Source organism: Castanea sativa, chromosome 5 (genome assembly GCF_040712315.1).
Source record: "Castanea sativa cultivar Marrone di Chiusa Pesio chromosome 5, ASM4071231v1".
Lineage (NCBI taxonomy): Eukaryota > Viridiplantae > Streptophyta > Magnoliopsida > Fagales > Fagaceae > Castanea > Castanea sativa.
In genome coordinates this window covers 9637605-9659735 of record NC_134017.1, presented here as the reverse complement: position 1 = coordinate 9659735, position 22131 = coordinate 9637605, and the positions used below count along the sequence as shown (strand labels likewise).

At 35.4% G+C, this 22131-nt stretch overlaps 2 protein-coding genes, 1 long non-coding RNA gene and 1 pseudogene across 3 annotated transcripts; 2 read left to right on the top strand and 2 right to left on the bottom strand.

Annotated features, from left to right (window-relative positions):
- Positions 1-1728: 1728 nt before the first annotated feature.
- LOC142634700 (uncharacterized) lies at positions 1729-2268 on the top strand. Its single transcript, XM_075808975.1, has one exon. The coding sequence runs from the start codon at positions 1729-1731 to the stop codon at positions 2266-2268; it is 540 nt and encodes a 179-aa protein (XP_075665090.1).
- A 666-nt stretch (positions 2269-2934) lies between these two features.
- Positions 2935-4270, bottom strand: LOC142637499 (uncharacterized). The gene is made up of 2 exons (XR_012844661.1): positions 4155-4270; positions 2935-3553 (listed from the first exon to the last, which is right to left on the bottom strand). It is a non-coding gene; the product is annotated as an uncharacterized LOC142637499 (long non-coding RNA).
- A 3465-nt stretch (positions 4271-7735) lies between these two features.
- Positions 7736-13492, bottom strand: LOC142634698 (disease resistance-like protein DSC1; annotated as a pseudogene).
- A 4142-nt stretch (positions 13493-17634) lies between these two features.
- Positions 17635-21666, top strand: LOC142634697 (uncharacterized). Its single transcript, XM_075808974.1, has 5 exons — positions 17635-18625; positions 18860-19009; positions 19144-20022; positions 20595-20791; positions 21076-21666. Exons 1-5 carry the CDS (start codon positions 17635-17637, stop codon positions 21664-21666), a joined length of 2808 nt encoding a protein of 935 aa, XP_075665089.1.
- The last annotated feature ends 465 nt before the right edge of the window (positions 21667-22131 follow it).

The window sequence follows — 22131 nt, the reverse complement described above, 5'->3', positions numbered from 1 at the left end:
AATATATATCAATTATTATCATATTTTTTTATTTAATACTTTCACATAAAAAGACAGTCTTCGTAAACACCGATTCACTTTCTTTTTTTTTTGATAAGTTAATAATACCCATTAATAATTACCATAATTATAAATTTAATTCATAATTGTATATTTAATACTTTCATATAAAAATATAGTCTTCATAAATACCTAGTCATTTTTTTTGATAATTTAATAATACCCATTAATAATTACAATTATAAATTTAATATTTCGTATCGAAAAAAATTTAATATTTATATTTGTAATTATTAATGGGTATTATTAACTTCTCAAAAAAATGACTAGGTATTTATGAAGACTATATTTTTATATGAAAGTATTAAATACCTAGCCAAAATCATTCTTATATATACTTTAAAACTTTTCACTTTAGTAACGAGGATAAGAATCTTGATACATTATAGAATATAAATAAAATTTTGAAAGAAAGATCAATAAAACGAAGAACTACATAAAATTAAAGAATTTTGAATTTTGTTACATAAGCTTTGGGGGTACTCACAATTTTACATGTTAATATTCTAATATATTTTTTTATTGAATATGAATTTCACTCACTGATGTTTGGGGTGTTTGAATTTTACACCCTAACGTTTCAGAACTTGGATTTTACACTCTAAAGTTTTGGGTTGTTTGGATGTTACACCCTCAAATTTTGAAACTTTAGGATTTAAAATCCAAACACCCCAAAACTTTAGGGACTAAAATCCAAACACTCCTAAAAGATAGGGGGTAAAATCCAAATTTTGAAATTTGAGAGTGTAAAGTCCAATCACCCCCAAACTTTAGGAGGTGTAATTTGCAATTTATCTAATTTCATTTACAAACCCATTCTAATAAATATATATCAATTATTGTCATAATTTTTTATTTAATATTTTCACATAAAAAGATAGTCTTCATAAACACCGATTCACTTTTTTTTTTTGATAAGTTAATAATACCCATTAATAATTACCATAATTATAAATTTAATTCATAATTGTATATTTAATACTTTCATATAAAAATATAGTCTTCATAAATACCTAGTCCTTTTTTTGATAAGTTAATAATACCCATTAATAATTACAATTATAAATTTAATATTTCATATCCAAATGTCCATATCAAACCCACAATATCTATGTGTTTTTTAGTTTTTACCATAGGTTTTAAAAAAAAATTTATTTGAGGAAAACTTTTTACCATTGGGTGATAGCTCTATAAAAGGCCTACAAAGTACAAACTCACCACATATGTAGTCAACCAAAAATTGAAGTCTGTCGAAACCAAAGGTTTAGCTCTCCTCATAAGGGTTTCAATCTTTTATTTTTCTTTTTGGTTAATTTGTATATTTGGTTCTTAAACTTTAATATATGTTTCAAGATTATTCTTATACTTTGGAAATTTTCACTTGGTAATAACGGAAAGAAATGTCTTTTGATGCATTTTAAAATATAAGGAAGATTTTGAAATAAAGATAAATGATTGAGATTAAACATTATGTTTTAGGAAAAATCTAATACTAACGTTATAAAAGATTGAGATTAACCAGGCGTATGTGTTTATACTCAAAGAAACACACGGAAGAGCATGTTTAATTAAATATCCTCTTAATTTTAATTTTTTTAGAGTTCATCCTTTTCTATTAATACAAGTTTATTTTATTTTTCTTTGTGCAGGTTTATTGTATCTACGTATATGTCTTTGTTCCAAACAATTTCAATGTTGATTTCCTTCATCATTATTGCTTTAGCAACAAAGCAGAACCTGGTTAATGGAATTTCAACAAATAGTTACAGTGACATATGTTATAGGACCCCACAACCTAACGATTGCAACAAATGTTTTTTCTTTAATCCTGGAAGTGCTACTGCAGATTTAATAGGACTCGCAAAGATATTGATCGATGCCTGTGCTTCAACACAAGCTCAAAACTTGAAACAAATGTTTGACAACTTAAATGCTACAGACCCAAATCAGAGTACTAGAGCAACATATGGATATTGTGCTAGTATGTACCAAGATATACATCAAAAGTTAGCCAATGCGTCTTCGGACTTGGGATCGAAAAATTACCAAGAGGCTAGAAGTGATGTGCAAGCAGCCTTAGTTTTTCACTTTCAGTGTTTTAAGCTGTTAAGGAATATGACATACCCAGATGATCTTGGGACTTATTTAAGGTCCTTTTGGGCATATGCTTTAGATTCCCAAGCTATAATCGATAAAATTCTTAAATAGTTAAATTGTGTGGTTTTCCTTCTATGAGATTATATATGAACATAGGAAGCAATGTTAAAGGGATTTAAAATCTGTCATTTTGGCCATCTATCTTATTAATAAAAGTTTTGTTCTATAGAAGATAGTCCAATTGATCCAAAGTTGTATTTGTCTTTATCTTGGATACAAGTTCATCCATAGTTAAATATAAAGTTTGTAATTTAATTTTCAATTTTAGGTGACTAATATCGACAATATACTATCATGTAAGATTGGTTTACAAAAGTTGAAGTCTCAAACTATTAGGGGAAATGAATCATCATTGATAATTTAACACATTTTCAACATTTTTTTCATACATTTTATGGTTTCAATTGGTCTAGTACTTTTGAGGCTTTATTAAAGAGTTGAAAAGAAAAATGCTAAATCATGATTTAGCAATAATGAAAAGATAAACGAATTGAAAAATTATGTATAATGAAAATGCTAAACAACTAAGTGTAACTTTAGCATTTTCCATCAATAAAATACTAAGATGAAATACAAAGGTGCTAAGGTGGGAAGACATGACAAATGCAATAATCAAACATACTAAGTAATAAATTATATATGTTATGAAACAAGCCAATACAAACAGAAACACCGGAAACCCTGAGACTTCAGCTAGTCCACTACAACAAGGTCATCTGAACTAAAAATTAAAAGATTATCTCCATTTGAAAACAGTGTTACATCATCCCAACCCAATTCTAAACAAAGATATGAGTCTTCGGACTAAACTACAGCATCAGATTGGTGCTAATCTTACCCAACATCTTGTTTTAAAAACAAACCAACCACAAACCCCAGCTACTAGCAAGCTTTTAAGCAGAAGTCATGAATGATTTAATGTGGTACACTCCAGTTAGAACAGATGACTCTGTATAGGTTAGGCTAGAGTTGCAGCTACTTCCTTTGAACATCATCCAAAACTTGACATCCTTTCTCATCTCTTCACTTTGATTTCCTCTGTTTTGACCTCTCCATGAATTCTTGAGTTTCTCTGAGACCATATGTGAATCATGTCATAGACAGTAGCACACCAAACCACTCTGCAAAAGAAACCCCTGATGCTGTTTCCTTTGATACTCGGCTACCCACATGAGTGTCTACTGGGCCCAAGCACCTATCTATCATATACGTGATAACATCTACTAACACACATCTGCCCAAATATCCTATGTACTTTCTGAGAAGTGTACTCAGCTGAAAATTCATCCGACAATGTCACAAAACCGAACCCCCTATGACACATTTTTCTTTCATCCTGAAGCAAAATGCATTGTGATATTAGTTATACCAATAACATATGGGCAAAACCCAAGAAGGATCTGATAAATACTAAAATATAACACAGAACATGCAATTACAGTACAAAATGAGTTTCCATGATGTGCAAATAGCAAGTTAGCAACATGAAAAAAACATGCAATCAATGACAATTAGTACCAAGAAAAGTCTCTAAGCAATCACTAATTTTCAATTCTCATCCCAGGATGAATTTGGCAGAACATCTTATCTGTTTTCCAATTGGTGTTACCTCTAAGTGTTCATCATGTGATCATCATGTGTTCATTTTCCCTCTTGTAGTCATATCTCAACATCTTGATTTCAGCCATTACTATTGTTGTGCAATATTGAATTTATGCTTATATAGACAAGGTGGTAAAAGTGTCCTCTGCAAGCAAGCCCATTATAAAACCTTAAACAAACACAAGCTGGTTTAACAACACATCTTTTCACATGCTTCATAGCCATAGTTGAAGCATCTAGAAAAAAGTTGGCAAGAAATACGGTGCAGTAATATTTTCATCAGCAAACCATCCACACATTCTCAATTAATCTAGACAAAAATCAGGTACATTTACCTTGGGAAGATACACATCCAAAAGATAGCCACACTGACTGAAATGCAACTGCACATTATCAACAGTAGCTTCAATCGGAATACATCCTATAAATATGCCTCTTTGCCCACTTAGCAGCTGAACTTGCTAAAGGCTTAACAGCACAGTCATCAACAGAAGCAGAAACAACCAGCACTTCTGCACAGTCATCAGCAAGTCCTATTTATGTCCAGAAGAAAATAGTCAATTCACAGGCATCTGACCAGTTACATGAGCATGATCTGCAGGAGAGGCAGAGTCAACAGCAATATGCAGACCCCATGCCCCCAAAATAAAAATAAAAATAAAAATAGAAAGAATTGATAGCATGAGAGCCAATATATTAGTATAACATTGTAAATATTTTATAATGTACAAGGACATCCACAATGACTGTAAGCAGAACTATTTGATGTCCTATAAAATGGAGATCAAACCAAAAATTAAGGAATAATAAGGGCTCATTTAAAACTTGAGGATATATTTTCCAGTGCAGGTTAAGATGCAGAGAGCGGTATAAATCATGCACATGAGATTTATCAACAAAATTCCAAAATAGGACAGTGTCCCACAAAAATGTCTGTGAACACTAGCACTAGCCCAATAACACACAGATCATATACACAAGCAGTATGCTTCTCTCATTTATTACTTCCTATGACCACTTAAAATGATGTAAGTGCTGGCAATCACATATTCTAATTTATATTTCTTTTCTGTCAGTGCCACTCTAATTCAACTATAACTTATAAACAACAATGGCCTCGAACATCTTAAGTAATCTATTACGATGTTTATCCAAAAGAATAAAAAATATATACATTTTGGCAATGTTAATCTATCAATTATTGAAGTGTGAATACCCATTTTGTGGTAAAATTTCCAGTGTTTATAAAATTCTTGAACTTCACATCTTCAATAATCAACTTGTTGGGCTATGTGGAGCTTGTTTTGTGTTCAATCTAGTTTGTGATCCAACTCAAATTGGAAGAATTACGGTTTTAAATGGGATTTTTTTTGTGAGGCTTAATTCATGGAGCATAGGCCTGGGCCAGCAAGAGCATTTTTGGCTTGTTTTGGACCCATTGTTTGGGTATATATTTGTTGCTTCAGAATTAGGGGTGCCTGCATCATTGTACTGTAGCCACCTCTGTATTTTTCTCCTTGACATAGTGAAAATTGCAGCAACTTCATGGATGTAAGCATATTGCCAAACCACATAAATCTTTGTGTTTTTTTTTTTTTTTTTTCTCTATTTTTGCATCTCATAGGTTATGGGAATTAGGTTAAATTCTCAACACAACATCCGCATACTACCAATAATTTATTGGTAAAGTAGATATCATGTAGGAAAGTATTCAAGTATGGAAATTTTGATTTACATGAAAATTAAGAAAGAAGATTTTTTTTTTTTAAATGAGGCAGAGCTAATATGAGTGAAAGGCTTTTATGGAAAAGTCATTACTCACCAAATCACAAAGAGAATAAGAAATAAATGAGGTATTTTATTTAAATTTATGACAGAAGGAAGAGCACAGCAGTATTGAAGGCAACTGTGCAAGTAGTGGAGAGGTTATTCTAAAACTTGTTTTCCCATATCTTTAAGAATGGCATCAGTGGGTTGTCTCAGTCTCTCAAGGTGAAATTCCTCATTAGAGCTTCTTGTACTACTGGGTCATGCGGCATGCCTCATAAATCAAAATTATAGTTTTGCATTTTTATTTTGCTATTATCAATCATCAATTGACAAATGAGACCCCAACAAATAAAGAGACCACACAACCCTTTATTGCTTGCTAAAACACTACATATCACCTTGCTCTTAAAAGAGTAAGCCCAAACTTTTGCACTTTCAAGGTTGGTTAATTTCTAGGAATTGAATCCTTGGTTCTAGTAATTGATTCTTTTGTATTTTCTGGTAGTCTAGCCCTATTTTGATTTTGTTTATATATTTCAAGGGGTCATGAGTTCATAGTATAATCAAGGTTCTATTGATAAAATGCCAAACTACCTTCCAAGGTGGACTTGAAGCACCTAGATTCAGAAAGCCCCTTTTTAAAATCTAGAATCACAATAAGAAATTGCATACATAAGCATTAAAACACAATGACCCTACTGCCTTCTCACGGCCTACACACCTACAACCTCAGCCAAGCCAGAGAGCACACCACTTCATTTTTGTGCAATGTACCATCCATGTAAACTATAAATATTATCTCAAACTTAAATACAAGCCAAAATGGAACATCAAATTACAAAACCAACATGATAGATAGTAGCTCACCTGTTGAAACAGAGCTACAGTAGGGGCAAGGATGACGCATATGCATATGCTCTTCTGGGGCTTCCTTATCAAGTGACCCAACTTGTGTATAAGCAGTACAGCGATCCCAAATAAACAATAATATTCTCCTCCAAAGCTTTTTGGCATAGCTCCAACTGGTACCTTCAGAAAACATATATACAAAACAACATAACTCACAATTAGCTCCTATTTTCTTGGAAAAAAATGCATTTTATTTAAAGGAAATAAATTACCAGCAAAGCCAAACGCAGTTGGCTTGCTTGAGCTGTGCTTATGTGTTTGAAAAGTTTCTATGAAAATTATAGGATAAAGAAAAAAAAATTTATATGTTCTGAAGGGAAACCAAAAAATTAAAAACTCAAGAAATAAGTCCGGAACCACTATTTCAGCCCATATAATTCAAAAGCTTTTTACTATTTCTACATAAATTTACCTCAAGTTTCCTTGTAGATAAACAAAAATAGCACCAAACCCAGTTCCACTCCATCATCATCAGCATCAACCCCAGAGACGCTCAAAGATGGTAGTACAATCGTCTCTGCCATCTAACATTGAGTGGAAAAGAAAACAAATTTTACTAAATAAATAAAATTTTGTTTATAGTAAAACACAATAGGACTATTTTAACTAGCAATAGCACAATTAATGATATGTAATTGATAGAAATCAATAATATTCAATGAGAGCTTACTTGCCACACACAAACACACCAGGAGTTCTAGAAAAAACTTCATTTTTAAAATCAAATTGTTTAAATGAAAAAAATAATAAAAATGATATTAAATTTACCTCAAGTTTCCTTGTAGCCAAACAGAAATAGCACCAAACCTAGTTCCACCCCATCAGCATCAACCCCAGAGACACTCAAAGATGGTGTTGTGGTAGCACCAAACCCCATGCTACTGCCGGTAGTATGATCGTCTCTGCCATCAAATTTTTTATTCTATCAAAAAGAATAATAATAAAATTATGATATTAAGAGTCCGTTTGGATACAGCTGAAAATTAAAAACTGAAATTGAAAAACACTGTAGCAAAATAATTTTTTAATAGGTAAAAAACAGTGTTCACGCCTAAAATTACTGTTCATTGGCATAAAAACACTGTTCATGGCCAATGAACAGTGACAAGTGTGCATCCAGTAGAAAAAAAAAAAAAAAGCTAAAACGCAGACGCTAGGCATTTCAGCCCAATCCAAACCCATCCTAAAGTTACCTTAGATTCCTCTTTCTCACAATTAGAGAGTTTACCTTTGGCCTTTATGTGCATAAATTCCCAATCCAATTTTCAATTAGATTAGGGTGTTCTATCCACTTCAAATGTGGTGGTTTGTCATCTGAGCTTCCCTTAATTTCAAAATCTTTCACTGAATCATTATCCTCATATGGAGTGATTATGCAACTACTAGACCCAACCATAGTTTGTTTTATACCTTCAATGTCTTGCTCAAATACGAAATGGGCTCCACATTTTGTAAACTCCAAGCATTCATTGAAAGTTTCTAATCTTACCTCAATTTGGCTGAATGCATAAGCATCTGCTCGATTCAATATTTCTTTCAAGGGTATATAGGGAATATATAGCAGACAAATCTGATATGATTCAATCTTACCAAATTCCTCAGATATTGAAATGCCCCCCATTTTAATATAGTTACATTCGTTGATTCTAATACGATATACAAGCTGCTGCTCTTGATGGTAAAGTGGACGATGATGCTGGCGGAATCTAAAAACAGCACACACAGTGATTCTCATAAATTTGTTACATAATAATAAATGTGAAGGCACTTCTAGATTCACTGAACTCCCTACATTTTGGTGCCCAAACCAATTCGAAATTTCACTTCCAGGAAATATGAGATATGAAATAGTCTGAGAGCGTTTCTGAAACAAACAAATCATGATACTTTTAGGAAGGCAAACAAAATTATTTCATTCTTAATCAATGGAATCATGATACTTTCTAAAACAAACAAAATTATTTCATATGAGAGAGAGGGAGAGAGAGAGAGAGAGAGAGAGAGAGAGACCTTAATGTTATAATGTCTTAGCATTGTTGACAACAGGTTACTATAGCCTTCATTCTTAATCAATTTGTTGCAATTGAGAAGAAGTAGATTCGGCTAAAAATCATATTCTGCTCTTAATGGAAATGTTTCCAATGAGGTACACCCTATTGCATCTATATATCCAATACTTAATGGAAGCTTGGGACACATTTGAAGTTGAGTGCAACCAGCCAAAACAAGTTGTACCAGATTAGATAGTAGAATGATACTTTTAGGAAGGCAAACAAAATTATTTCCTCTAAGATTTAAAAATTCTAAAGATGACAAGCTCCCAAGAACACTAGGAATTGTTTGAAGATTGCAATAGCTTAAATCCAGATAGGTTAAAGAGCATAAGCCTTGTAACATGCCCATGAGATCTGGACTACTTCTTGGCTGCATTAAACGAAAACTAAGAAGCATATTAGACGATTTGGATGACAGCCCCACACATTCACGAAGAGATAGCACCCTAAGATTTTTTAAGTGAACAACAGATGAAGGTAGCCTTGTTATTGCAGTTCCACTCACGTCTAGCTTCTCCAAACCTTTGATATTCCCCAAATTCTCTGGTAGTTCTTTAAGTTTTGAACAGCCAGATAAAATGAGAATCTTCAAAGATATTAATTAGCAATAGGCATCTGAAAGACTAAAAAGATTTTTGCAATTTCTTAGATCCAATTCAATAAGGCCAGTTAAATACTCCACAGAGAATGGTAGTTCGCTTATAGTTGTCTCATTCAAACAAAGTTTTGACAAACACGACATATTTCCTACAATTTTTGGAAACTTCTTCAATCTCAAACAACCACCAAGATCGAAAATTTCAAGTGCTTCCAAGCTGACCTTGTGAGGAAGGTTTTCGAGACATTTGCAACCATTCAGATCCAATTGAATTAGTTGTTTGAGATCTCCAAGAGATGAGTGAATCTTATATAGTCTTGTACAATGTTGAAGAATCAATTGCTTAAGCTTTGGGGCTCCACTAAGGTCCGGGATCTCAATCAAGTTTTGAGAGCCACTTAGGTCCATGAGTTTTAACTCATCTAAATTCTGTTATAAACCAATAAATAATTAGATAAAGATAGGACTTAATGAAAAGGAATAAAATGCACATTTGCATAACTAAAATCTTACCATATTTCCTTTCCATAGTTGTTTGATCCCACTACAATGCATTCTCAACTCAACAAGTTTGTTTGGTTGGAAATTGGTTGGTATGCATTTTAAATGATATCCATGCCATTCAAGAACACGAAACTCATTAGGTAGATAACTGAGGCCTTGTGGAAGTTGCACCGCACCTCGAAGAATGTCTTTTGGAAGTTGCATACCATTTATGAAGTTTTGTAAAAGTCCCTTATTACCAATTTTAAGCAATCTCAAAAACTTCATCTTTGAGAAAGCTTCAGCACTCAATTGTTCCTGTTTTTGAATAGGTAGGTTTAGCATTATGCCTTCAACTACTTCTGTTCCCTAATAACCAAAAACAATGAAATTAGAATAATTAGTAAAATCTTAAAAATTTTAATAATAATATATGTACTTATTTAAGTTCAAGTTTATATTAGTCAGCTTATGGTATTATTCTTTAATACATGAATGACATCCTCATAAATCCACAACCTACTACGTCTATCAGGCTCTTTAGGAGATTCACGAAGAACTATTTCTTGACCCATATCTTGTAGCAAATCATGCATCCACAAAGTTCTTCCGTTATCAATGGTTATGAGAGATTTGTCCACAAGAACACCAATATTGTAGTCTGGATAATAGCCTAAACTTTCCAGTATATCTCTTATAAAATCTTTGTTCTCTCCTTTGAAAAAACATGCAATATCTAAAAAGAATCCTTTTTGTGAATTTGTTAGCTCATCAAAACTTATTTGAAGTATATCCAAAATGTTTCTATTAGATTCTTCTTTTAGTTTATCTAGAGCACTTTTCCATTCATTCGTTCTTTTAGCAAACAATGAAGAACCTAAAATTTTAAGAGCAAAAGGAAGGCCTTTAGCATAATTCACAAAGTCCTTAGACAAATTCACATAATTTTCTTCAGGATAAGGTTTATGAAAAGCTCCCCAACTAAAAAGTTGCAAAGCATCATCATTACTCAACCCCTTAGCTGTATATATATCATTCACACCACATCTTACCAATAAATGGCTATCTCTGCTTGTTACAATGATACTACTTCCGAGACCAAACCAATCATGCTTTCCTGCTAATGCTCCAAATTGTTCTTCTTTTTCCACATCATCAAGAACAATAAAAACCCTTTTATTACATAGTGTATTCCTTATAATATCAATTCCTTCACAAACGTTCCATATATTTATTTCACTTTTCATGAGGATCTTAGAAAGAAGTTGTTTTTGTAAAGAAACTAGACCTTGATTTTTAGTTTATTCTCTAACATTAGCAATAAAGCTACTTGCTTCAAAGTTGCCAAAAATTCTTTTATAAATTTCCTGTGCAAGAGTTGTTTTGCCTATTCCACCCATCCCGCATATCCCAACAAAGCGAACACCACCCAACCCTCCGCCTAAGTATGAATCCAACATTTCCTTTGCACAGGAGTCCATTCCAACAAGGTCCTTAGAAACACTTGAGAATTTACTATACAACTCACTAAATATCCATCCAGTGATTTCTTGGATAACTATTGATTCATGCCTGCAAAAAAAATAGCAAAACAATAATTTTGATGAGGCAGAGATAGCCACATTTAGATACAAAACATTCAACATAAGCATAGTCTTAGCTTCGTTCAGCCACTTTGAGAGTGTCTAATTAGATTTAGTCCTCTGTTGTACATTTCTAGGATTGCTATTTTCATGCACCCTTCTTTTTCATTAAAAAAAATTAAACAATTGAAGTATTAACTATATAATTCTACTTTTCGCTAACCACTTGTTATGGAAATTTTTACATGCTTATCAAGACTATTTTGCAGGAAACATAAACTATAAATTGGAGGTAGGAATTCGAATGAAAAGACTACAGGTAGGCCAGTAGTTTATAAAAAAGAAAAGCTAAGGACCCCACGAGTTACTAGTAGAATGAGGATTACCAAGTTCGTAGACCTTGACAGATTCAGCTTCTGTCGAGCTTTCGTTGAGCTTTGTTCTTAAGTCTTGATAGATACTGTTTTTGTCAAGGTATTTGTTGAGCTTTAATGAACATATTTTCTTCACTTGTTTCTTGGTCCAATCTTCATGGCTTTAATACTTGGCTTGAACAACATGTTTCTTGAAGTACTAAACCTATCTTAAATCTACCCAATTACAAGTAAAATGCATTTTGTCAAAGGATTAGCCAATTTACATAAAATATGTCCCTAACACACACACACACACACACACACAGTTATAAAGTCTAACCCATTCACATCTCATTTTAGCTCACGCCTCACACAAGCACACTCACAGCACAGCCACAGCCGCCTCACTCACTCTTAATCTCATAGCTCACACAGTCACACGGCTTCCGTCTCACTCACTCTCTAGCACTGCCAGCCCTAGCTCTTTGTCTTTCATCGCTGGTCCAAGCTCTCTACACCGTTAGTTCAAGCTCTCACTCACTCTTAATCTCATTGCCAGCCCAAGCATTCACCACCAGTCCAAGGTCTCACCGCCGTCCCTAGTTGTCACTGCCGGTCTGTTCTCTACATCTCTTCAATTTTTTTTCTTAAGTATTTCATAATCAAATTCCCTTGTAAATCCAAAAACCAACGAAAGCCCATAGTTTTCTTAAGTATTTCATAAAATGTTTTTTTTTTTTTCTTTTGTTTTCTCTACTTAAGAAAAATATGGACTTCAACCATTTTGTGCTACTTCTAGTTATTGAAGTTTAAAGACTTAAAATTCTGAGACTTTGTGGTGTAACTGTAATATATTGTTGTCTAATCTCTCAATTTCTTGGTAAAAGGGGATGACGTGTTTGATCTTGTTTTCTTTACAGTGTGAAATTTATTAATGAGTTTTGTTGCCTTGCAAAGCCTTTTTATGCATGAAATGATTTACAACTATGAGAGCTGTGAGAAATTCTACATAATTCTATAGGGTGATTGAATTCAATTTAGTGCACAATTTTTTTAGCTCCTTTATTTAAAAGAAAGGGAAACTGTGTGATGCTAAATTTTGGGTGCATAGTTTGGTTTGTCAATATATGTTAAACCCTTGTTATTTTAGCTATTAAAAAGTGAGTGAGACATTTCATTTTTGATGAGTGAATAATTGAGTGTAGTTTAATGGAAAAATAAATTCTATGGGAAAATGTTTTTCAAATAAAGTGTAATTGTTTAATGGAAGAAATTGTTTATTATTTTTTGTGTTTGTTGTGAATGCAGTGCCTAAAACAGAGATGGGAGACACAAACAACTCTGGTTGTCCTTTGCCAAGCAACTCTCCCTTGAGAATTGGATGTTGTCCCTTGCCAACTATGCGGTCTCCTTTGCCATTTTCATGATCACCCTTGCCATTGTCACCTTCTGGCAGCTCACCCTCAGGATCACCATCACCTTTATGCCCATTAAAGAAAGAGTAAGTGTTTGAATTTGTAGTTAATCATGTTTAATTATGATTGGGTTGATAGAATTTGTGAATTTGTGTAATTATGAATTTTTGCCCATTAATCAATGAGTATGTGTAATAATTAATTTGTGAATATTTTTTTTTGATTGATAGAATTTCTAACTCCTAAACTTCTGAACTAATTAGGAGTCCAAAATCCCCGATGGTGGACTTAGTGGGAGAAGACTTAAAGATAGAGGAACAAGAAGGGACAAAGGAAGAAGGAGAGCAAGAGCCTACAACTGAGGACTTGGACAAGTAGAAAAAGAAAGACTACTCCAGATGTTTGGGAGCATTTTACAAGGAAAAAATTTGATGGCAAATTTAAAGCCTAATGCCATCATTGTTGCAAGCTTTACTTGGGTGAGTCTAGCCAAGGTACAACCCATTTGCGTAATCATTTAGCAAAATGTCCATGGTTGAATTTTAAAGATTTAAGGGATATGCGACAACAAGTCTTAATTAAACAACAAAATAAGTTGGATGGAACGATGAGTATATATGCTTACCAATTTGATCAAGTCAAAGTGAGGAATAATCTTGCTCGTATGGTCACCCTACATGAATGCCCACACCGTAGTAGGCTTTATCCCAAGAATATAGAGGCAATGATGTGTGCTCAGAATTGGCTATGGAGTGATAGGCCAAAAATATATTGACCCCTTGTGATGGATTAATTGATTAATTAGTCAAGTTTAATTAATTAATCAAATTAACATGCAACGTACGTGACAGCACAAAAAAATCACCAAATAACTAAATATGCAGTGGAAATTAAATGACACGGTGATTTGTTTATGAATGGGAAAAACCTTCGAGGCAAAAATCCCACCGGGTGATTTTAAGGTCATCACTCCTAAGAAGATATACTATTATCAAAACAAGCGGTTATAAGTAAAGGAATCCTAGTACTTTATACCAACTTATAGTTGAACCCTTACCCTAATACATAATTGGACTTGTTTTGTAGTGACAATCTCTCCTTGTATTACATGGCTCCTAGTATATAACTAACCAAAAGATGCGCGGATCCCAATGTGCAACTTGATCACCAACATGAGAAGAATGTTAGCTGCAAAGTTCTTCAGTTCATCACACGATGAAGATCACGAAGATGCTTGGTCACAAAACCCTACGGTGTACAAACGCAGCAGCTTCCTCAAGAGAAAGAAGAGCTGTTGATCCTCCACCTTCTACTTTGGATGATTCATCCATTTGGAGTATGTTGGATACTGTCATGACCATTTAGGTGGCGCATGGACAATTTTTGGTGGATGTGGTTACAGAGTTTTAGGCTTTGTGTGTGGATTTGGAGAATGTTCGGCGGTCTACTCCATCACCTCCTTTTGATGATGAGCCTTGATTGCCCTTTGGCAATTCGTCACAAAAAGGGGGAGTACATATTGATGGAGATAGGGGGAGATTTTGATGTTTTTGGAGCTTTGGAGCTTTACATTGTATCTAGGAGCTTCATGATGTATATTTTTTTTGGCTCATGATGTATTTATTTCTTTTATTGTATATGTTAGGGGGAGATATTATGTTTTTATTTCTATTATTTTTTCTTTCACATGTGCTACATTGATTATTGATTTATATTATGACGTTATTCATGTCATATGTGTTTTATTTTCTGTTGTGTGAAATCAAGAATTTTATTTTGTTTTACTTGTATTTTCCACATATGTGTTTATGTGTTTGTTGAGTGTTTTAGGAATATACAGGTTTATTCAATCGTGTTATTGGCTACACTAGCAAGTGATAGATAGTAGTTAGGTTGAATTGTTTTTGGGCATGTTTAATGTTTAATGGGCTGGTTGTAACTTTAAGCATTTCTGTTTTGTTATGCGTTTTGTCATGGATTGCCAAAGGGCGAGATTTTTAGGTTCTAAGACTTTATTATCTAAATATATTGGAACTTTAATGTGTAATGTTGGCAAACCATGATCAAAACTTAGAATCTAGATTTAGGCTGCTCAAAGTATGTTTATGTGTAATATTGGAATCGAGTGTACTGTAGGATTTATTGGACTAAATCTTCAAGGCTTGATTGATCAAAAATTAAACTCGATCGATTGAACCTCGTGCAGATTGTTTTTTCTGCAGATTTTCCAACTCAGCCTAAGCCTGTTTGATGTGTAGGGTTTTATGTTTTATGTCTCATATAAAAAGAAACACCCTTGCCACATTTTAGAGGTTGTTAAGATGCTGTGTGTGTGAATCTTCTGTCAGATGTAGATGTGTTTACCTTCATACACACTTAGGGTTATCAAGATCAAGATTGATGTCAAGAACTTGGTGATCTCTTCAGTTGCTGTTTTCAAGAGCTTAAAGAAAAACACAAGTAGGAGAACTTGTGACTACTGTGGATCTAAGAAAGAAGTAGTCCGTGGACTCGGAACTGTCATGTAGTCATGGTAGTAAGTTTTCTACACAAGGTAGCAATAGAATGTTAGTGATCTAAATTTTTTTGTAAAAACTTCAATTCTTTCATAATGGATCTGTTTTACCTTGAAGATAACTAGGTGAAATCCTCCCCAGGTTTTTTACCGGTTTGGTTTTCCTGGGTTATCATATCCTGTGTTATTTACTTTTTCGCACTGCTTTATATGATATGATTTGATTGTGTTAACCTAGATCTGAATAATTTAACTAAGTAATCACTTGGCTAAATAACTAGGTTAAACAACTTGTATTTTAAGGGGTCTAAAAATGAACAGTGACAAAGCATCCAGATTTTTAGAATATGGGTACAATATCTGAGCTATGTAGGGGATTAGAAATTTTAGGGAAGTCTAAATTCTATCATTTAATTGATAGACTAATTCGTCTTGTGTTGACTCTTCCAATTTCTACAACAACTACAGAATGAGCTATTTCAGCTATAAAACTATTAAAAACAAGACTTCACAATAGAATGGAGGATGAACTTTTGGCAGATAATGTGATAGTTTATATAGAAAAGGAAATTGCTGGAAATTTCACCATGGAAATGATTATGGATGAATTTTGTCCATGAAAAATCATGTCAGGCATGATTTTGGTATGAAATGTTTTTTTTTATGGGCCTTTTAACTAATGCTTTGAAACCAAAAACTCTCCTCTAGGGTAGGAGTTCTTTCTCTCGTTTTTCTATGAGACTCTCCCTCCCTTAGGTTATACTAAGGGTTACACTTTTCTTTTGTTTTTTGATATCGCTGTTCTTGGATTATGGCGGATGACGTGATTTCTCATCTGGAAAACATGAAACTAACGACGGAAGAGGAAGAAGTTATTGCTATTTCAGATGAAGGACGGAGGGAAGAGATTGAAAGTTGTTCTCAGAGCTTGATTGGGAAGTTTCTCTCCTGTAAACCTTTTAATAAGCGGGCTGCTCAAAGTACACTTAAGATAGCGTGGGGTCTAGAGAATCAAGTATAGGTGGTGGAAGTAGGGGCAAATCTTTTTTAATTCAAGTTCCAAATTGAATTTGATATGGAGAGAGTGTTGAGAGGTGGGCCATGGACATTTGATAATCAAGTTTTATTGTTAGTACGATGGAAAATTGGAATGACGGCAGCCAACGTCAAGTTTGATTCAGCATCCTTTTGGGTGCAAATCTGGGGGGCACCGTTTGATATGGTTTCACCGAAAGTCGCAAGGGAGATAGGTAGTCGTTTGGGGGTTGTAGAGGAAGTGGAGAAGAGGCAGAGGCAGGATGTACCAAATTTTTTTATGAGAGTGAAGGTTGCACTTTCTCTATCCAAACCTATCTGGAGAGGGGCTTTCTTGGCAGGTTCGAATGGGCAGAGGACGTGGGTATCATTTAAGTATGAAAGGTTGTCTCTGTTTTGCCACCATTGTGGTATGCTTGGGCATGATCTCAAACATTGTGCTCAATACTATGCGTTAACTAAGAATGGTGGTGATGTAGTTTGTCAATATGGTGAGCGGATGAAGGCATTTGGATCTCGAGTTCGGTCACCAAGTTGTACAGGTAAGGCTTGGGATGAGGATGACAATGGGACTGATGTAAGGAGTGCCCAACCAAAGCAGGGGAGAGATACGGTAGAAGCGGCGGATGACGGCGGTAGTGTTGAAGCTACTCCTAGGGTTTGTGATGACAAACGTACTAAAGGAAGTAACGTGATTCTCGAGATTTCTCCAGAAATTTCGCAGCCAAATCCCGTGTTTCATGGAGGGAAGTTTCTGGGTTTGAATGGGGTGGACAAGGTTACGTCTGATGATGAAGAAATTGGATCAAGTGGGGATGGGCTGAGGGAGTTTGCTGGACCTCTGAATGAAAGTGGAATTAGTGGGCCTTAAGGAGTTGACAAAAAACGGATGTGGACCAGGCTTGCTCGTATGGACTATGGGCCTATGGACTTGTTAAAAGAGGGTGCAAAATCAATTCTGGGGAAGAGAATAAGCCAAGGACGGCAACATGAAGGTTTTAGCAGCGTTGAAGAGCATGCAGGGAAGAGAATTAAGTCGGGGATATTTCTCAAATAGTTGAAGCGGCGGGGGTGTCAGAACACCCTTGCCGAGTACAATGAGGCTGCTAAGCTGGAACTGCCAAGGGCTTGGAAACTGTTGGACAGTTCGAAGCCTTCACGATTTAGTGAAGGATCATGTTCCCAATGTATGTTTCCTTATGGAAACAAGGCTTGATAGAGATGGTTTTATGAAACATTGTCGAGACCTAGCTTATCTAAATATATTGATTGTTAAAAAACGCGATTCTGGAGGTGGTTTAGCACTGCTTTGGAAGGAGGAGGTTCGGTTGGAGGTGATTAATTATACGGAGAATCATGTTTTGGTAAAAGTTGTAGAGGTTGATGGATTTCTTTGGTTTTTAACTGGATTCTATGGCTGGCCTGAATTGAGTCAGAAACACAAATCTTGGGCTCTTTTACGGCATCTTTATTCACTTGTGACTGGTCCGTGGTGCTGTATTGGTGACTTTAATGCATTTTTACACTCTTCGGAAAAACTGAGCACCTATCCGCCACAGGTAAGACAGATGGACGAATTCAGGGCTGTTTTGGAGGATTGTCATTTGATTGATTTAGGTTTTCAGGGGTATAAATTTACTTGGAACAATAAGCGCCCAGGTGCAGCAAATACTAGAGAGAGGCTTGATCGAGCGGTTGCGAATAAGGAGTGGTTTGATAAATTTTCAGAAAGTACCGTGTCCTATAAATTTTCACATTCTTTGGATCATATGCCAATAATCTTGCACACCGGGTTGGATAACAGGTTCCATGGTAGAGTGGCATGGGGGTTCAAATTTGAAGAGGTGTGGTTATTAATGGAGGAATGTGAGAATTTAGTTGAGGAAGCATGGGACCGAATAGGGAGTGGAGGACCTCCTTTGGTCAACATTAACAATAAAAGAAGGCACTGTGGGGCTGAATTACAAGCTTGGGGTTCGAATAGGACAAATCCTCAAGTGGCTGAAATAAAAAGACCGAAAAAAGTGCTTGAAAGGCTGAATGAAAGTGATCAAAATGAGGCAACCAGATCTGATTTTGTGGTAGCAAGTAAACAGCTTGATAATCTCTTTCTTAAGCAAGAAATTTATTGGGCACAACGTTCCTGATTGGCTTGGCTAAAGTCTGGGGACAAAAATACTAAATTTTTCCACTCAAAGGCCTCCCAACGACGTCGAAGAAATTTCATATAGGGCATTAAAAATCCTGAGGGTGTGTGGGTTGATCAAATTGAGGATGTAGTAGATGTGGCAGTACATTATTTTGAGGATGTGTTTTCTTCAGGTATGTGTGACCGGACGGAGGAATGTCTAAATGCAGTCACCCACAGGATGTCTCCAGAGATGCTAAATATTTTATCCAGTGAGTATTGTGCTGATGAGGTAAAGATGGCGTTATTCCAAATGGGACCAACTAAAGCTCCTGGACCGGATGGTATGAATACTCTCTTTATCAAAAATTTTGGCATATTGTTGGAAATGATGTGACTAATGCTGTTCTGGATTTTTTGAATACTGGTATCATGTTGCCTGATATTAATTATACTCATATTGTCCTTATTCCTTAAGTGAAGTCCCCAGAGAAAATGTCGGAGTTCAAACCTATTAGCTTGTGCAATGTTATTTATAAAATAATATCTAAGGTACTAGCTAACAGATTGAAGTTGATCTTGCCCCAACTAATTTCACCCACTCAGAGTGCTTTAGTGCCTGGCCGTTTGATAACTGATAATGTGCTTGTTACCTATGAAACTTTGCATGCTATGCATGGTAGGAGGAAGGGTAAAAAAGGTGCTCTTGCACTAAAGTTGGATATCAGTAAGGCGTATGATAGGGTTGAGTGGTTTTTTTTGAAGGGAATGATGATTAAGTTAGGGTTTCCACAAGGGTGGCTTGACTGGGTCATGAGCTGTGTCAATACTTCGTCTTTTTCAGTCTGGATTAATGGTAAGGCATATGGTAATTTCAAGCCAACTAGAGGGATTCGTCAAGGTGATCCTTTATCACCCTATTTATTCTTGATTTGTGCTGAAGCTTTTACATCACTCTTAGCTAAGGAAGAGGAAAATGGCCGGCTTCATGGTGTTTCTATTAGTTGGACCGCCCCTACTATTTCCTACTTGCTTTTTGCTGATGATTCTCTATTGTTTTGTCAAACTAAACAGAAAGAAGTGCAGCTGCTCTTTGAAGTTTTGGAGTTCTATGCTGTGGCTTCTGGCCAATGTATCAATTTAGAAAAATCTTCAGTTTTCTTTAGTAGCAATACAACGGAGGCTCAAAGAGAGTGGATAACAAATGTGTTGGGGGTGAAGGAAGTGGAAAGATTTGAATCCTACTTGGGGCTGCCCACATTGGTTGGAAGGTCAAAATATCAAGCCTTTTCTTTTCTTAAAGAAAGGGTTTGGAAGACGATTCAGGGATGGAAGGGGAAGTTGCTTTCTAAAGCGGGTAAGGAAGTTTTAATCAAAGCCGAGCCCCAATCAGTTCCTACATATACAATGGGAGTTTTTCAACTTCCAGTAAAACTTTGCAATGAGTTATATATGATGTGTGCGAGGTTTTGGTGGGGTCAATGCGGTGATGATAAGAAGATACATTGGAAGAGTTGGGAGTCTCTAGTTCAGCCAAAAAAGGAGGGGGGGTATGGGTTTTAGAAACATACGCAATTTTAATCTAGCTATGCTGGCAAAGCAAGGGTGGAGGATGTTGACTGACCAAGGATTTCTTCTCTATAGATGTTTTAAGGCTAAATATTTTCCTCATTGTACCTTCTTGGAGGCGGTTGATCATCCTCACAGCTCATATGTGTGGAAAAGTTTACTTGCGGCTCAACCTATTTAAAAAAAAAGGATGTTGCTGGAGAGTGGGTACGGGTTCTTCCATCCGGGTATTATCAGACAAGTGGCTGCCATGTCACCCAACCAATAAAATCCTAGTTCCACCAAATGAAGTAGAGGAGGACTGGCATGTGTCGGAATTAATAAATTGGACAACTTTCCAATGGAATCATGATTTGATAGATTCGATTTTCCATAGATTTGATGCTGAAGCTATCTATCGGATTCCTCTTAGTCGACGGTGTGTTCCAGACGTGCTGGTTTGGCTGCATAACAAAAATGGATGGTATTCGGTGAAGTTGGGTTATCACACGACAAGGTTGTTGCTAAAGGAGACCAACAGAGTGGGGGAAGGGTCAGTTCTGATGTCTAGCAGCAAGGTTTGGGCGAAAATTTGGAAGTTACAAATTCCTAATAAGATCAAAGTTTTTGGCTAGCGAGCACTACACAATATTCTCCCTACTTATGAGAGGTTGCGGCAACGATAGATCATTAAGTATGATAAGTGCCCATTATGTCAATGATTCCAAGAAACAACTATACATGCTCTATGGGAGTGTGGAGTTGCTCAGGATGTATGGGCTGGATGTTCTCACCGATCTTTGCAGAAGAATACTACTGATCAAGGCAATGTGATGCAGCTTTTTGAGCACCTGATGCGCAGCAGCTTTCGGTGGATGCAATTGAGATTTTCTTGGTGCAAAGTTGGCTAATTTGGAATCAACGTAATATGGTTCTGCATGGAGCAAAGTTGCAAGAACCTGGTAGGCTTAATGAGCGAGCTAACAGCCTTCTAGTGGAGTATAAGAATGCACAATCTCAGCTTGCAATACCTGTTTCTAGTAGTGTCCCTCAGTCATGGCAGCCACCCGAAGGAACATTGTATAAACTTAACTTTGATGCAGCGGTTTTCACAGATATGGCAGCATCAGGTGTTGGTGTTATTATTTGGAATTACAATGGTCAAGTTATGGCAGCATTGTCGTCAAAGGGTCCTACAGTTTTGGATAGTGAAGAGGCAGAGATTTTGGCATGCCGACAAGCTATGAAATTTGCAATAGATGCTGGGTTTTCAGAGTTGGTGGTGGAAGGTGATAATATAAATGTCATGTGTTCCATTTTCTCAGATAGGACAGATTGGTCTCGGCTGGGAAACATCTATGATGATATTTGCTGGTTGGCTGGAAGGTTGCGACATGTGGAATTTCAGAGTATTAGACGTAGTGCAAATGGTGTAGCATATTCTTTGGCTTGATATGCTAAGCATATTAGTGAGGATATTATTTGGCTGGAGGATTCACCTCCACCGGCTTTAGAAGGTTTGTATTTGGATTCTATTTCTATTGCTAATTAATTGAAGTTGGTTTTGCTTTAAAAAAAAAAAAAAAAAGATATGAAATGCTTTTTTATTTTTTTTTTCATGTTAATATTTTTGTATATATCTATAGTGAACTAGACAGTTTTTTAATGTTCATTAATGTTTAATATATATCAAAATTGAAATTTCATATTCAATAGACCTATGAATTATCTTTTTTATATCAATACTTCGAATCGGTCCCATCATGTAAAAATTCCTGTCTATGCTCCTTTGTAGCAGTCCCAATGACATTCTACTAAACAAAGTGCAACAATTTTCCGCTTGTTACCATCCGGCCCATCTGTGCAGAAACGTTTGCAATCTTCAGCAGTACAAGTAAATCCATCCTTAGAAGCCAGT

What these genes read in the sequence shown, in the direction of transcription:
- LOC142634700 (XM_075808975.1), top strand. Translation starts at nt 1,729, where the DNA reads ATGTCTTTGTTCCAAACAATTTCAATGTTGATTTCCTTCATCATTATT.
- LOC142634697 (XM_075808974.1), top strand. Translation starts at nt 17,635, where the DNA reads ATGAGGCTGCTAAGCTGGAACTGCCAAGGGCTTGGAAACTGTTGGACA. An exon ending in ATCTGATTTTGTGGTAGCAA is followed by an intron (nt 18,626 to 18,859) that starts GTAAACAGCTTG and finishes TGTTTTCTTCAG; the next exon opens with GTATGTGTGACCGGACGGAG. An exon ending in TAAAGCTCCTGGACCGGATG is followed by an intron (nt 19,010 to 19,143) that starts GTATGAATACTC and finishes TTATTCCTTAAG; the next exon opens with TGAAGTCCCCAGAGAAAATG.